General features: G+C 57.3%; 1 protein-coding gene across 3 annotated transcripts in view; it reads right to left on the reverse strand.

The window, feature by feature from the left end:
- Positions 1-1,674: 1,674 nt before the first annotated feature.
- UVSSA (UV stimulated scaffold protein A) overlaps positions 1,675-14,000 on the reverse strand; it is a 31,974-nt gene continuing 19,648 nt past the window's right edge. For all 3 annotated transcript variants that reach the window (XM_070506377.1, XM_014840254.3, XM_044768005.2), the window contains exons 9-14: positions 10,787-10,931; positions 10,149-10,274; positions 9,246-9,429; positions 8,614-8,725; positions 5,729-5,903; positions 1,675-4,001 (exon numbers count right to left, since the gene is read on the reverse strand). In XM_070506377.1, coding sequence (XP_070362478.1) covers positions 3,908-4,001; positions 5,729-5,903; positions 8,614-8,725; positions 9,246-9,429; positions 10,149-10,274; positions 10,787-10,931 — 836 coding nt within the window. In that variant the 3' untranslated portion in view covers positions 1,675-3,907. The remainder of the gene's footprint in view (positions 4,002-5,728; positions 5,904-8,613; positions 8,726-9,245; positions 9,430-10,148; positions 10,275-10,786; positions 10,932-14,000) is intronic.

Here is a 14,000-nt window from a genome sequence, read left to right on the forward strand (position 1 = left end):
CAAATAACAGAAGGAAATTTGGGAAATTCAAAAGTATGTGGAAATTAAACAACAAACTCCTATCTAATCAATCAGGAAAAGAAGAAGTCACAAGAGAAATTAGAGAATACTTTGAGATAAAGATGAAATAGCAGAGCAAAACTTAGGAGATGATGCTAAAGCAGTGCTTAGATGAAAAGGTATAGCTGCAAACACCTAATTCAAAGGAAGACACATCTCAGATCCACAGGCTCATCTTCCATCTTAAGAAACTAGAAAAGGAGAGAAAACTAAACTCAAATAATAAAGATTAGAGTGGAAATTAATGAAATAAAGAATGAAAAGTAATAGAGAAAATCAACAAAACCCAAAGTTGGGCTTTGAATAGGTCAATAAAATTGATAAACCGTTAGCTAGACTGATTAAGAAAATAAAAAAAGAGAGAAAAGGCTCAAATTTCTAAAAACAGGAATGAAACAAGAGACATTACTACCAACCTTACAGAAATAAAAAGAATTATACAGGAATACTATGAACAACTGTGTGTCAACAAATTACAACCAATAACCTATGAAATGGACAAATTTCTAGAAATATACAATATACAAACTACTGAAACAGACTCAAGAAGGAACACAAAACCTAAACAGGTCTATAATAAGTAAAGACAATGAATCAGTAATTTTAAAAAAAAGCTTCCCACAAAGAAAAACTTAGGACTAAATGGCTTCACTGGTGAATTCCACCAAATGCTGAAAGAATTAACACCAATCCTTCAAAAACTCTTGCAAAAAACAGAAGAGGAGTGAACACTTCCCAACTCAATCCATGAGGCCAGTAGGACCCTGATACCAAAGCCAAAGACATCACAAGAAGAAAACCATATCTCTTATGAATCGAGAGGCAAAATCCTCAGGAAAATACTAGCAAACCAGGTCAATGGAATAGCAAAACACTAACAAACCAAATGCAGGAACATAGAAAAGGACGACACATCACGACAAGTGGGATTTATCCCATGAATTTGCAAGGGTGGTTCAACCTATGAAAAGCAATCGACACGGTAACCACATCAACAGAATGCAGGACAAAGCCACACAATCACCCACAGACGTAGAAAGGGCACTTGACAAAACCCAACACCCTTCACGACAAAAACACCAACAAATGAGGATTAAAGGGGCCGTTCCTCAACCTGAAAAAAGCATCTACACCACCACACTCAACGGTCACAGCTGAAAGCTCTTCCCCTCTGATCAGGATCAGGACCGCGCTGCCCCTCCCACCACGGCTCTTTGACACCGAACCAGAGGTTCCAGCCAGGGAGGCCAGCAAGAGAAAGAAAGAAAGAAAAGGAATCCAAACTGGAAAGGGAGAAATGACACATTTCTGTTTGCAGATGACATGACTGCGTGTACAGAAAATCCTAAGGAATCTACACATACAACTATTAGAATAAATAAGTTCAGCAAGGTTTCAGGATACATGACCAACATACAGAAATCAGTTGTATTTCTATACATTAGCAATAAACAATCCAAAAATGAAATTCAGAGAACAATTTTGTTTACAGTAGCATCAAAAAGAATAAAATACTTAGGAATAAATTTAACAAGTGCAAAACTTGTACACTGAAAACTACAAAACGCTGTTGAAATAAACTAAAGACGGAAATAAATCAAAAGACACCCCAAGTTCGTGAGTGAGACAGTTTAATATTAAGATGACAACACTTTCCAAAGTGATCTCCAGATCCAACAGCCCCTCTCAAAGTCTAAGCCACCTTTTTGCATAAATTGATAAGCTGATCTTAAAATTCATGTGGAAATGCAAAACAATCTTGAAAAAGAACAAAGTTGGAGGACTCACTTTCAGATTTAGATACTCACCGCGAAGCTACATTAATTGAGGCATTGACACAAGGGAATACAGGTCACGGGGATACAACTGAGTGACCAGATACAAACTCGTACATTTATGGTCAACTGATGATCAATAAATCAATGGGAAAATAATCATCTGTTCAACAAAGAGTCCTGAGACAGCTCGACATCCACATGAAAGGAGGAAGCTGGACTCTACCTCACACGCACACTAAAATTAACTCCAAATGGATCAAACACCTAAATTTAAGAGCTGAAACTATACAACTCTTAGAAGAAAACACAGGGGTACCCCTTCATGACCTTGCGTTAGACAACGGTTGCTTAGAAAAGACAAGAAAAGCACAAGGGACAAAAGAAAAACAGATATACTGGAGTTCATCAAAATTAACAACTTTTGTGCTTCCAAGGACACTGTCAAGAAAGTGAAAAGACAGAATGGGAAAAAATATTTGCAAATCATATAAGGGCCTAGTATCCAGAACACATAAAGAACTCTTACAACTCAAAACAAACAATTCAATTAAAAATGGGCAAAAGATCTGAATTGATATTTTCCCAAAGACATACACATGGTCAATAAGTACATGAAAAGATTCTCGATATCATTAGTCATTAGGAAAATGCAAATCAAAACCACAATGAGGCCACTTCACACCCATTAGGATGGCTGAAATTAAAAAGATAGTAACAGGGGCCGGCCCTGTGGCATAGTAGTTAAGGTTGTGTGCTCCACTTTGGCAGCCCGGGGTTCACAGGTTCAGATCCCAGGCGTGGACCTAGCACCACTTGTCAAGCCAAGCTGTGGAGGCATCCCACATAAGATAGAGGAAGATTGGTACAGATGCTAGCTCAGTGACAATTTTCCTCACCAAAAAAAAGGTAGTAACAAGTGTTGGCAAGAACATGGAGACTGGAACCCCAGGCACAGCTGGTGGGAACATAAGGTGGTAAGGCCACTGTGGGAGACAGATCCACAGCTCCTCAGAAGGGTAAACGCAGCATTACCACACGACCCAGGAATTCCACTCCTAGAGATAAAAACATACGTCCACACAAAGACTTGGATGCAAGCGTTCGTAGCAACCTTCCTCATGATAGTCAAGAGTGCAAACAACCCAAATGTCCACATCTACAGATCAAGAGTGGGATGTCCACACATGGAGTCTTGTTGGGCAACGAGGAAGGAAGTTCTGGCACATTCTCCAGCACAAACGAACCTTGGAAACACTGTGCTGAGTGAAAGAAGCCAGACACAAAAGGCCACGTGCTGTCATGATTCCATCCATACAAAACGTCCAGAAAGACACGGTAGACCTGGAGGCCAGGGGGAGACTGCGGGGCGGGGGGGGTGATGACAGGTTCTAGACCGGACAGCCATGGGGGCGCACGGCACTGCGAACGCACCAATGCCCGCGGGCTGGACGCCTAAAGCAGGCGGCTGTCACGTGCTCAGTTACATCTCAATAAAGTGAGTGGAAAACGCAGAGCAAGGGCCTTCTCTGCCGTCGGACATGCTCTCGTCACCAACATGTTCCAGGAGCTGGAAATGCAGGCGCGACAGTGTGGGGGGTCCACTTCCCTTTGTGTTTGGGTTAAAAACAGGAAGTACAGAAACATGTGGGTGTCCTCAAGCTCCTCGAGTGGCTGCCCCTGGGGAGGAGGCAGAAAATAGGGTGTGGGGGCCACACACACGTTCCAAGTGCTGAGCCGTGTATACATTCCCTCGACTCTGAACCACGTCACAAAACACACAGACACCCCACTGTGGACACGCCTGCCCCATTCAACACCCAGGCTCCAAGGGCCTCTGAGGCAGGCCAGACCTGTACCCTAGATGACAATGGCCAGCCCCAGCAAGGAGAGTCCATACCTCTGGGGAATTTTAATTAGAATATGCACCATTTCCTTGAATTAAATATAAGCAACCATGGTGGCCATGGTTACTGCCTACACCTGCGTCTGCTCTCCCATCCTAGTGCGCTGGTGGAGGGAGACGAGAAGGGGACGACCAGAGGGGCCCACAGCACACCTGGCCCAGCCCTCTAATTCAGTGCATAGTTAAACTGGTTTGCAAACTTCTCGTGCTTCTTCTGATCCATCTGGTTCATGGCCGTCACCACCCTCTGCACGGCTGCCCTGTGGGGAAAGCAAAGCAAGACACGATCAGGGAGGCGCTGGGCAGGGCCGGGCTCCCGAACACGGCCTGGTGTGGATCTAGTACCCGTCCTGGGGTGGGCGACACAGCTTGTAGTCGGCCAGAGTCTACCCATCCAGAGCCAGAAACCACAGTGGACGGCTCTGCCCCTGAAGGTGGGCTTGGCCATGCCCTGGGCTTCTCCCATCGCCTCCCTGAGTCCTGCAGGCAGTCCTAGGACCCCCAGTCCTGCCAGCATCAGGTTGTACCCCAGAATGAGGGCCCAGCCTGCCCAGCGACCAGGCGGGGGGTGGCGTGCAGGCAAACGCAGTTAGGAAGCACCGATTCAGACTCGGCCCAGCTCTTGCCCAGCTGCACACAGAGCGCTGCTGCCAGGTCGGGGCAAATACTGGGAACATGCAGCAAGAAGACACGCACGAGCAGCTCCAGTGCATCTCACCGCCTAGCTCGGCTGCTTGAGGGCACCTGGACCCAGCAGGTCCCTGTGCCCGGGAGGAAGCTGCTGAAGCCACGAAGCAGGGATGCCCCTTGTCCTGGAGCGCCATGGACCGCTGGGCGTTGCTCTGGGGCTCGACCGCCCTGTGAGGGGTCGGTCACTGTGGCCCTCCTGCAGGGAGAGCCCCAGCCACACGCTGCAGCGAGCAGCCAGACTTTGGGCCCCGTGGAGGAAAAGTGGAGGCCGCTTGGTGACATTCCTCTGGGCGTTAGCACCCAGCGGGCCCTTCCTTGGCTGATCCCAGAAAACCAGCTCTATGCTGGGCTGGGCCGGGCCCTCCTCTGGACACTGATAGACAGGGCAGGCCAGCAGTGAGGGGCTGGTCCATGGGCTGTGGGGCCCCATGTAGGTGCCAAGGGATCTGCCCTCCTGTCCAGCCCCACTCAGGCTGGGCACACGGCAGTGACGTGGCCAGGAGGGCAGGAGGGGCCTCGTCTGCCGGGTGAGCTGAGCTGAGTGCCCTCCGGGGTCCTGGCGGGAAAGCTGCCTCAGGAGCCAGCCTAAGGAGCCAGTGCCCACAGGGTCAGGGCACGAACCTGAGGAGGGAGACCGTGGCTGTGTGGTTTCTAAGCAGGCGGCCTACCCACCTCTAGCCACACCGTGAACGCGGCAGGCACCTCTGGCCGACCCCGGTGGACAGGCAGTGGGGATGCTGGGCTGGTGGCCTCTCTGCTCTGGCCTGCCGAGTTCCCACGGGCCAGGCTGGTCCGGGAAGATCCAGCCGACCCGTAACCCCCAGAGCCAGGCTTGGAGCAGCACAAGGCACACCTGCCCCTGGTGGCACCGGCTGAGCGTGGCTGGGGCTGCAACCCCTGCCCTGCAGCATCAGACATAACTGCCCTTGCTGAGGTCACCATGTGGACACCTCTGGGCACTAACCACGAGGGGCCAGCCTGGCCAGCACCCAGCCCTTCTGGGTCAGCCAGGGAAGGGAGAGACTTGGGGCTGGCTCTCCTCCGACCACTGGGCCGTGAGTGCACACTGGCTGGCCAGGGGAGCCTACATGGGAAGGCGTCCTTCTGTCCCCCTGGGGGACGGCTCCTGGCTCCTGACGGGCCTACAGCTGGCTGGGAGCATCTGTCCTGACGGCCCAGTGATCACCGGGAGAAACGTGCGGCAGAAGGGGAGCCAGAGAACGCCTCGGAGCACGGCCGACTCCCACCCAGCACCCCGAATCCAGGGGCTGGGGGGCACTCGGCAAGGGGCCCTTACTTGGCGAAGACTTTCTTGGAGATGCGCGCACGGGCGGTGTCAGCCTGCCGCTTCAGGTCGGTGAGGCCAGGGTGCTTCTTCCTCTTGCCTTTGCCTCTCCCGCTGGCCCTGGATGCGCCGAGGTCCACACCCGTGGCCGCCTCCACGTCCCTCATAAACTCCAGGTCCTGCCAGTCTGCAGACAGACCCCAGACCTCAGGAAACCCTGTACAGTCAGGGCGCCTCTCGCCTGAGCCCCGGCCCTCCCTGACGCTGGCTGAGGGCAGGGCTGAGCTCCTCCCCACCTGCCCGCCCGTGCCCTCACAGGCCGGGGAGGAGCCGGGGGGAGCCCGGAGGCCATTCCTGTGCATCCACTGACCTCTCAGGCAGGAAGGCAGCCAAGGGGGGTGGCTGGGGGACGGTGACACCCACAGGCTGCTTCCCAGCCTCCCAGCTGGACTGTGTCCCGCCAGAACCCCAATCGTGGCCACCAGACCCGACTGCGGGCTGGAGGTTGTGCAGCAGAGGCAGCCACGGCTGAGGGGCAGGGTGGCCGGGCTTTCCTTTTTGTTGGTCCAAAGACCACTTGGCCACAGGCCTCAGCAATGAGGGCATCAGCACACCCTGCTCTTCCTGGCCGTCACAGCCCCGGCCCTGTGGGGCAGCTAGAGACCGTGCTCTGAGGGGAAATATCACCCAGCCCCGCAGAGCCTGGCCTCGCCAGCCCCGGGGTGCAGCACAGCCAGGCCAGTGTGCTCATCTGCCAGGACCGACAAGGCATTAACTGTCTAAACGGGGTGGCAGGGGGGCTCCCGGCCTAGGGGGCACAGGCCCGGGGTTCCAACCCTGCCCTGGCAGCTCCTTGCTGTCTCAGGGTCTGCTTCTGCATCCCTGGCCGGCACTGCTCTGCCTCCAAAAGGCTGAGCAGGGGTCCATGAGACACGGTGTTGGTCCAGCCCGGCCATCTCAGGAAGGCCACCGAGGTCAGGGATGTGACAGCACAGCATCTCCCTGCGCCCAGACCTACGGACACCGACCCAGGCTTGCAGAAGGCTGCTGGACAGGCGTCACACCAATGGCACCCACCACACAGACAGGAAGCCCACAGGCCGGGGGCAGAGGGCCCATACAGTGAGGGCAGGAGCCACGCGCCCCAGACAGACAGATGGCGAGGCCACCCCAAGCTGATTTTTTGAAGTGAAGGAATACGGGGCTGCACAATTCAGATAGAAGAACGATTAATCCAAGATTAAGGAAAACTGTCTAAACAGTTTATCTCCCAGTAATAAGAAGGCGTCACAGTTTGGGATCCCAGTGAATGGAGCAATTGTTTAAACACAACGGAAAAACGCCGGCACCCAGTGGAGATGGAATGAGCATCTCAGGAAAATGAAGGAGCAATTTAAAAGCCTTTGAAAAAAATCGATAGATGCCGGGGCGTGCGGCCTTCCTGCGTGCTGACGGGCCCGGAGCTCCGCGTGCATTGTCACCGAGGTGAGCGCCAGGGAAGAGAAAATTGGCCTGCGTGCGAGGGAGGCGGGATCGATACTGTCGTTAGTAAAGAGACGCTATTTCACATCTGACTGGCCAGCCCGGCCCGCGGCCGCAGCCGGTACCTGTTGTTAACAAGCCGCCGAGGCTGGAGAGCCAGATACTCTTCAGGCTGACACAAAAAATAGCCACTTAATTTGCTCCTGAGTGTGAGCCACCAGGGAAGGGCTCGCCCCGCGGATTAGCGGGTCAGGGGCCCCTCCCCAAGGCCTCCAGGGTGAGGGCCTGGGCGCCGACCCTGCGTGTCAGGCTAAGATCTAATATTTGTCTCTTATGACAAAGGGGAAAACCCCACTGATGACACACGCAGCGGCTGGGACCCTCACGTGCACGCCAGTGCTGCCCCCACGGACACCTCCGCCTTCGTTGGGGCTCCGGGCTGCGGGCGCAGCTCTTCTCAGGAGAGGGGCCCGAGGCGGCCAGCGCCACGAGACCTCAGCCAGGCGCGACAGACCCTGAGACGTCGAGCCCGACGAGGGCTGCCTCGATGCCCCCACCCTGAGCGTGCTGACAAGCAGCCCTGCCCATGACGCCACTTGTGTGTGTCACAGCCCAGCCCTCCTGCTCAGGGCGCTCTGGAGACCGGGCAGCTGCCAGCCTGAGTGCAGCACACAGCACAGACATGCGTACCGGGAGGAGACACATTCCCCGAACTGTCACGAGAACAAAGTCCAGGTGGCTGAAGCCCATGGTCTATTTGGTCTGAAACTTGGGAGCCCTGAGGAGGACCCCGAAAGAGCGCTCTGTGGAGACCTGGGTCCCCAAAGCCAGAGGTCCAGAGGCTCAGTTGGGCCTGCCTGGACCGTGGGCAGCACCCTCGCCTCCTGCCCAGAGGTGCACACGCACGTTTAACACACAACGCACACGCCACATACACACAGCACGCATACGTGCACACACCGCCTCCTGCCTGCCGTGGGGGAGGAGGTGTGGAGCAATTGCGCCCACACAAGAGCTCACAGGGCAGGGGACTGGGCGGGAGCAGGGTAACATGAGGAGGACTGCACCAGCCCCTCTAAGTGGCACAGGGTCCAGCTCACCTCCCCTCCACTCCTTCCTCTACTTAAAAATACATCCAAGACCCCAGAACCCAAACATGCAGACAAACGACAACAAGGCAGCTTAAACTGTGGCAGTGCCCACGTCTCCCGTCAGGAGCCACGGGGAAACCTGGCCCCAGTGGAAGGCTGAGCATCCTACAGGCCCCGGGACAGCGCATCCCCTGGTGCACTGCTGCTCGCTATGACCAGCTGGAGGCCACAGGTGACCACACAGACACCACGGCCACCCTGGTGGCCGCTGTGGTCCAGGGCTGTCCCCCAATGCAGTGCTGGCCCCCCGGCCCCCAGACCTACCTGAGCGTCCTGCCGTCCTCTGCAGCTGCTGCCTCTGCTCCCGGGCCCTGTCCTCTGGGTTGAGGGGCCGTCCCGCATTGTCTCTCGGGATGATCTTCCCGTGGAAAGGGCACTACACAAAGACGGGGGGCTCTGATGGTGGGAGGGGGCCACGCCATCTCTGCTCTCGGGGAGGCTGGCCCACACCACCCTTTGATCTCACATCCCTCAAAGGAGGGGCGCTCCGGACACTGCCAGGACAGAGCCAGGCGTGGAGTGGAGTCTGGGACCTGAGTCAGCCTGGCTGAAGGACCTCCCTCTGCCCCAGCCCCCGTGCACCAGGAGGCCCCTGTGACGCCCAGGCCCAGCGGAGTGGGCTCAGGAGACGCTGTGGAGGGAGGAAAGGCAGGAGCGAGTGTCCTGGCCCTGAGAGCATACAGGGTCCTGTGCCCAGACGCCAGGCCCTCGCCCGGACAGGAGGCCCCAGCACGATTCAGTGGCTACGTGATCCCTGCCAGCCACAGACCAGCCCTCCCCGGGGAGGGGGCCCCAGCCCAGGCACTTCCCTCCGGCTGCGCTGTCCTGGCCCAGCCGGCCCGAGGCAGCCGCCCCTGCATGCCCACGGGCCTCACCAGCCACGGCCACCGCCTCACCTTCAGCCGGTCCTGGCGCTCGCAGAGCCGGCCGTCGGGCCTCGGGGCGCGGCACCGGTGCTGCACCGGCTCAAATCGCCCCGCGAAGGTGATGCGGCGGCTCCGGAGCGTCTCCGAGACGTCGGCGTTGTCCACCTCCTCCTCCACCTCGCTGGGCTTCCAGAAGCGATGCTCAGAGTCAGATCTGCGATGCAAACCAGAGACGCTCAGAGCCGCCTGCAGGGACACGCCTGGCAGCCCATCACAAGGCCCGGGCAGGCACCGAGGAAGGCAGATCCCAAGACTCCCGGAGCCAGTTTCGGGTCCCACAGGACAGACACGGGAGGCCGTGCCCACCGGCCAGCTGGGCCTGGCAGGACACAGGGCTGGAGCAGGGCGGGCACCCTGATGACGGGGGGCAGGTGGCCGGATCGTGCCCCTCGTCCGCGGCTCCACAGAGAGAAAGCAGGGCCACTGCAGTGAGGTGGGTGGTCACCCAGAGACTCGCGGCAGAGTGTCAGGCCCGGCCCACACGGAGGCCTGAGTCAGAGGACCAGAGGGCAGTGGGATGGGGCCTGGGCAGAGGCACCAAAGGACATGAAGGGCCGGGAGGGCCCTGGCCCTGGCAGCCAACCCTTCCTGGTCAGGATGCCTGACCCTCGGGGAGGACGACGTGGACGTCTCCCCAGGGAGGTTCAGGGAGGTTCAGAGAAGTCCAAACGCCTGTGGGCACAGTTCCATGGCCGCGCACCGTGCCTACGAGAGCCTGCGCATTGCCATCAGCTCGATGTAGGGGGCGCCCCCTCGTGCCCCCCTGAACCTGGCAGCACTGTGCAGCAGGCCGGGCCACGCGCCCGTGTCCATCAGGTGGGGAGGCAACCCCCACCAGGCGGCCCAGAGAACCACAGGCTCGTCTGCACTCACTTGAAGATCTTGCCAGCCGTCGGCTGCTCCTGGCCCCAGTAGCACAGGTCCACCCCAAAGGGCACAACAGGTGCCCGGGCCCGCTCTGCCGCCAGCTTCGCAGCCTCCTCTGGTCCCAGTGGTGTCCTGAAGAGGCCACAAGAATAGAGCAGGACGCACTGACCAAGCACGCCTGGAGCCGGCCACAGCTACTGCCTCTCCCTCTCGCTCTCCACACTCCCCGAGCACAGACCTAGAGCCCTGGGGTCAGCACACTCAAGCAATGACCTCTGCCCCCTTAAGCCTGGGCTCCAGGGCAGCCGCTGAGGCCCTGCAAGAAACCTGGCCCCTGGCTCCGGTTGTCCCCAGATGGCCATGCAGGGACCTGGCCTCGGATCTGTGGTGCTCACCCTGGGCCTGGGGGTGCCCTGACATCTGCCCCTCAGACCCCAGAGCCTCGGGCCCCTCCTGTGCCCTGGCTAATGCGCCAGAGCTCTGAGCCCCCATGGCCCCCACGGCCCTCACCCTAGATAGACACCAGCAGGTGCTCGCCTGGCCAGGGCTGTGCACCCGGGCTGCCTTCAAGGAGCCAAAGCGCCCCAGGCAGCCAGAGGAAGCAGGCCAGAGCTCTGGGCAGAGGCAGGGCGTCCGGGAGTCACCTGGGGCTTGGGGGCAGGGACGAGGGCAAGCGGCCCTGGAGATGATGCAGCTGGGCGGCAGCAGAGGTGGGGTCGCACGCTTCCTCATCCCTCCTCGTCCTCTTCCTCGCTTCCAAGTCCCGCGCTGCTGGGTCCTTCTCTAGCCCTAGAACAGAGATGTGTGCTCCTGGCCACAGTCCCCACGACCCTGAGAGATCCCTTGGGGCACTGTGCTCCCACCCCCTGGTGACGGCACAGCAGTGACCTCGTGGTTAGGATGCGGCCCAGGTGGGTTAGCACCAGGTCTTCCAACAGCCCACAGCCACACTCCACAGAGCGCCTGCCCTGCCACCAGACAGCCCAGGTCACGATGCCGGCACCTCACTGACGCCCCCACAGGAGATGGCCGGAGACGGCGCCACCAGGCCACTGACCTCTGCAGGCCAGCAGCCATTTCTGGGTCCCCAGGGTAGGGTGAAGGCAGATTCCCAACACTATCGGAGCCCACTCACCCGGCTCCCCGGCCCCGCTGGCCTGCCTGTGCCGAGGCAAGGACCCTGGTCAGCTCTCAGGCTGCCCACCTTGGGGCCCTCCGATCCCTGCTGGCCCCTCTCAGCTGGGCGCACAGGCTGCGCTCTCCGGCCGCTGTCCGAGCCGGTGTCCCAAGGCTGCAGATGTGGCACGGGCAGGCTGTGGGCTAGGACACCAGAGGTGCTCCTCCCGGAGGGCATGGCTTGCTTCCCAGATGCCCAACTGGTTGAAGGCGGCTAGCACCTCGAGGGCTGTGAACTGACAGGGAAGCCGAGATGCGAGAGCACGCGGCCATGAGAGAGAGAATAAACAGAGCGACACATCCTGGGAGACGAGGACAGAAGCCCAACAGGCGCACGGCACGCTCCCCAAGAGCTGAGGGAGATGCCGGAGGCACAAGCAGAGCTGAGGAAGAGGGCCAAGACGGTGTTTCTTCTAAGGAAGGCGGCGGGCAAGAGGGGAGGCTGCAGCTTGCGGAGGGATGGAGGGACAGGCGAGCGCGTGCACGAGAGGATAAGGACCCCTCACACACGAGACCCACACGGGACCGCATGCACGTCTGTTTCGAAAATACTCTTAGAGCAAGTAATCAATCCGCCAAAAGAAAAATAAGTCAGGAGGGCGGGGCCCAGTAAATGCGACAAAGGACTTCGTAAGATTCACTGCTGCTCCCTCCTCCCAGCTGGAGTCTCACAACATCCAGAACCAAGCTGGTGTCTGGATGGTCCGACGTGCTGGGGATGGCGGAGACTAGAGGGAAAGGGCCCCACGTCACGAGTCTGCAGGGGACAGTGTAGACACTGATGAACCAGGGAAATAAACAGGGAATGGTCCATAGAAGTGTGACTCCTTAAAAAGTTAGGGAGAACCCTCAGAAAAATAAACATTCTTACTACTTTATTTATACTTAATGAATAGTTTCAAAACTAGCAGAAGAAAAGTTAATCCAGCAAATAAAAGGTGGGGAAAAGGAAAAAAACAAAATGACAGCAACAATCAACAATCAGAGAGAAAGTGTGGTCAAAGCAGGCACAGGTGGGCCGGCCGACTGCAGCTGAAAACAGAGTAGCAGTGAGAGAAACGGGCTAAGATCAGTCGAGACAAACTCTGACTAGTTTCCACATATTTAGTAATTTCCTTTCTGTAAGAGACCCACTTAAAACGAACAGGTACAAAAAGCTGAAACTAAAGAGATGAAAACCACTACGCAAACAGGCACCCAGAGAAGATGATATAACAGTTGATACCAGAAAAACCGGATCTGAAGTGAAAAAGGGACAGAAAAGAAGGAACATGTGAAGGCGTCACCAACAGGAAGGGATCTGCACCCCGCGAGCAGCTCCAGAGCCCGCACTGAGGCAGCTCCACGGACCCTCCCCAGGTGGCGGTCAGAGAGCTGGGCTGGGGATCTCGAGGAGACTGAGGCATTTCTGAAGGACAGGCGCCGCCCAGACTGTGTCCTTGGGCCACCGAGTGACCATCAGAAGGAGCCAGACGTTGGAAACAGAGACAGACAGGAAGCCCATCACGCACACACAGTCCCACGTTCTTCCTGAGCACGCGCCTCTCCACCCTCCACCTGCACAGACTCACGAGTGCTCCTGGGTTGAACGAGGAAAATCAGAAGGGAGATGACACAACACTGAGACCCGGACACCAAGAGGAGTGCTGCCCGCCCACTCGGGAGCAGGGCGCCCTGGGGAAGGAGGAGGGGTGGGGAAGGAGCCGGGCCTGCTGTGGCTGTGCCGGCAGTGCCCCGTCCCCTGGGCGGCTCCTGCAGCAGGGGTCAGCCTGCCACAACCCGGAAAAGGCCACGCCCGTCTTCACTGCTGCCCTAGGGTCGGCAGCCTGGCCCACTGCCCATTTTTGTGCCCAGTTTCTTGGTGCAGGGCCACGCTTGTCTGCCTGGTGCCGTCTGCAGCTGCTCCACAGAGACCATAGAGGTGGCTGCTGCCACGGGCTCTCGAGTTTACACTCTGGCTCTTACCCGAAAACACCCTCTAGACGCCCTTCGAGCCTGGCGTGCCACCGTGCGAGTAGGGGCTACCCCTGACTTCTCGGGTTCCTGTGGCTGAGAGTAGAGGACACAGGACAGAGCCACGCAGAGTGACCAGGTCCACCCTTGGCCACCTGGAAGCACCATGAGCTCTGAGGCCGAGCTCGGGTGCACTGGGAAGGTGGCTAGGGCCCCGACCCGGCTCCGTCGTGGACACAGCTTCCAGCCCAGCTCATAAAAACTTCCAACGCCCCCACGTGGGTCACGCGGTCAGCCCCACATGCATGCACCTGCGAGTGTGCCACCCGCATGGCGAGGGGAGGCCAGACTGATGGTCGACGCTGTGGCGTCCAGATGGATACAATCACAGCCGAAAGATCAATATGAGAACTCCTCAGAGTTACAAGAATGAAATATATTTTTCATTGATTTGTTGTTTTAAACCATTAAAAAGATGGGTGAGCGTGTTCAAGCAGGGTGAATACTCAGGGCACTAAACGCACTGCCATTTCACACTGTTGTAGAAAGTCAATCTCGCTGACGTACTTTCAGAGCAAAATCCCAGAGAGCAGATGGCCCCTGCCCGAGCGCACCTGCAGGGACGAGGGTGACTCCTGGGCAGACAGAGGCCACGAGTCGCGGCTAAACACCACCAGCCGCACCCTCCCAGCCGCGGACGTCGCACAAAGTACAGGATCTGGGCTCAGA

This window comes from Equus asinus, chromosome 3, assembly GCF_041296235.1.
Source record: "Equus asinus isolate D_3611 breed Donkey chromosome 3, EquAss-T2T_v2, whole genome shotgun sequence".
Taxonomy (NCBI): domain Eukaryota; kingdom Metazoa; phylum Chordata; class Mammalia; order Perissodactyla; family Equidae; genus Equus; species Equus asinus.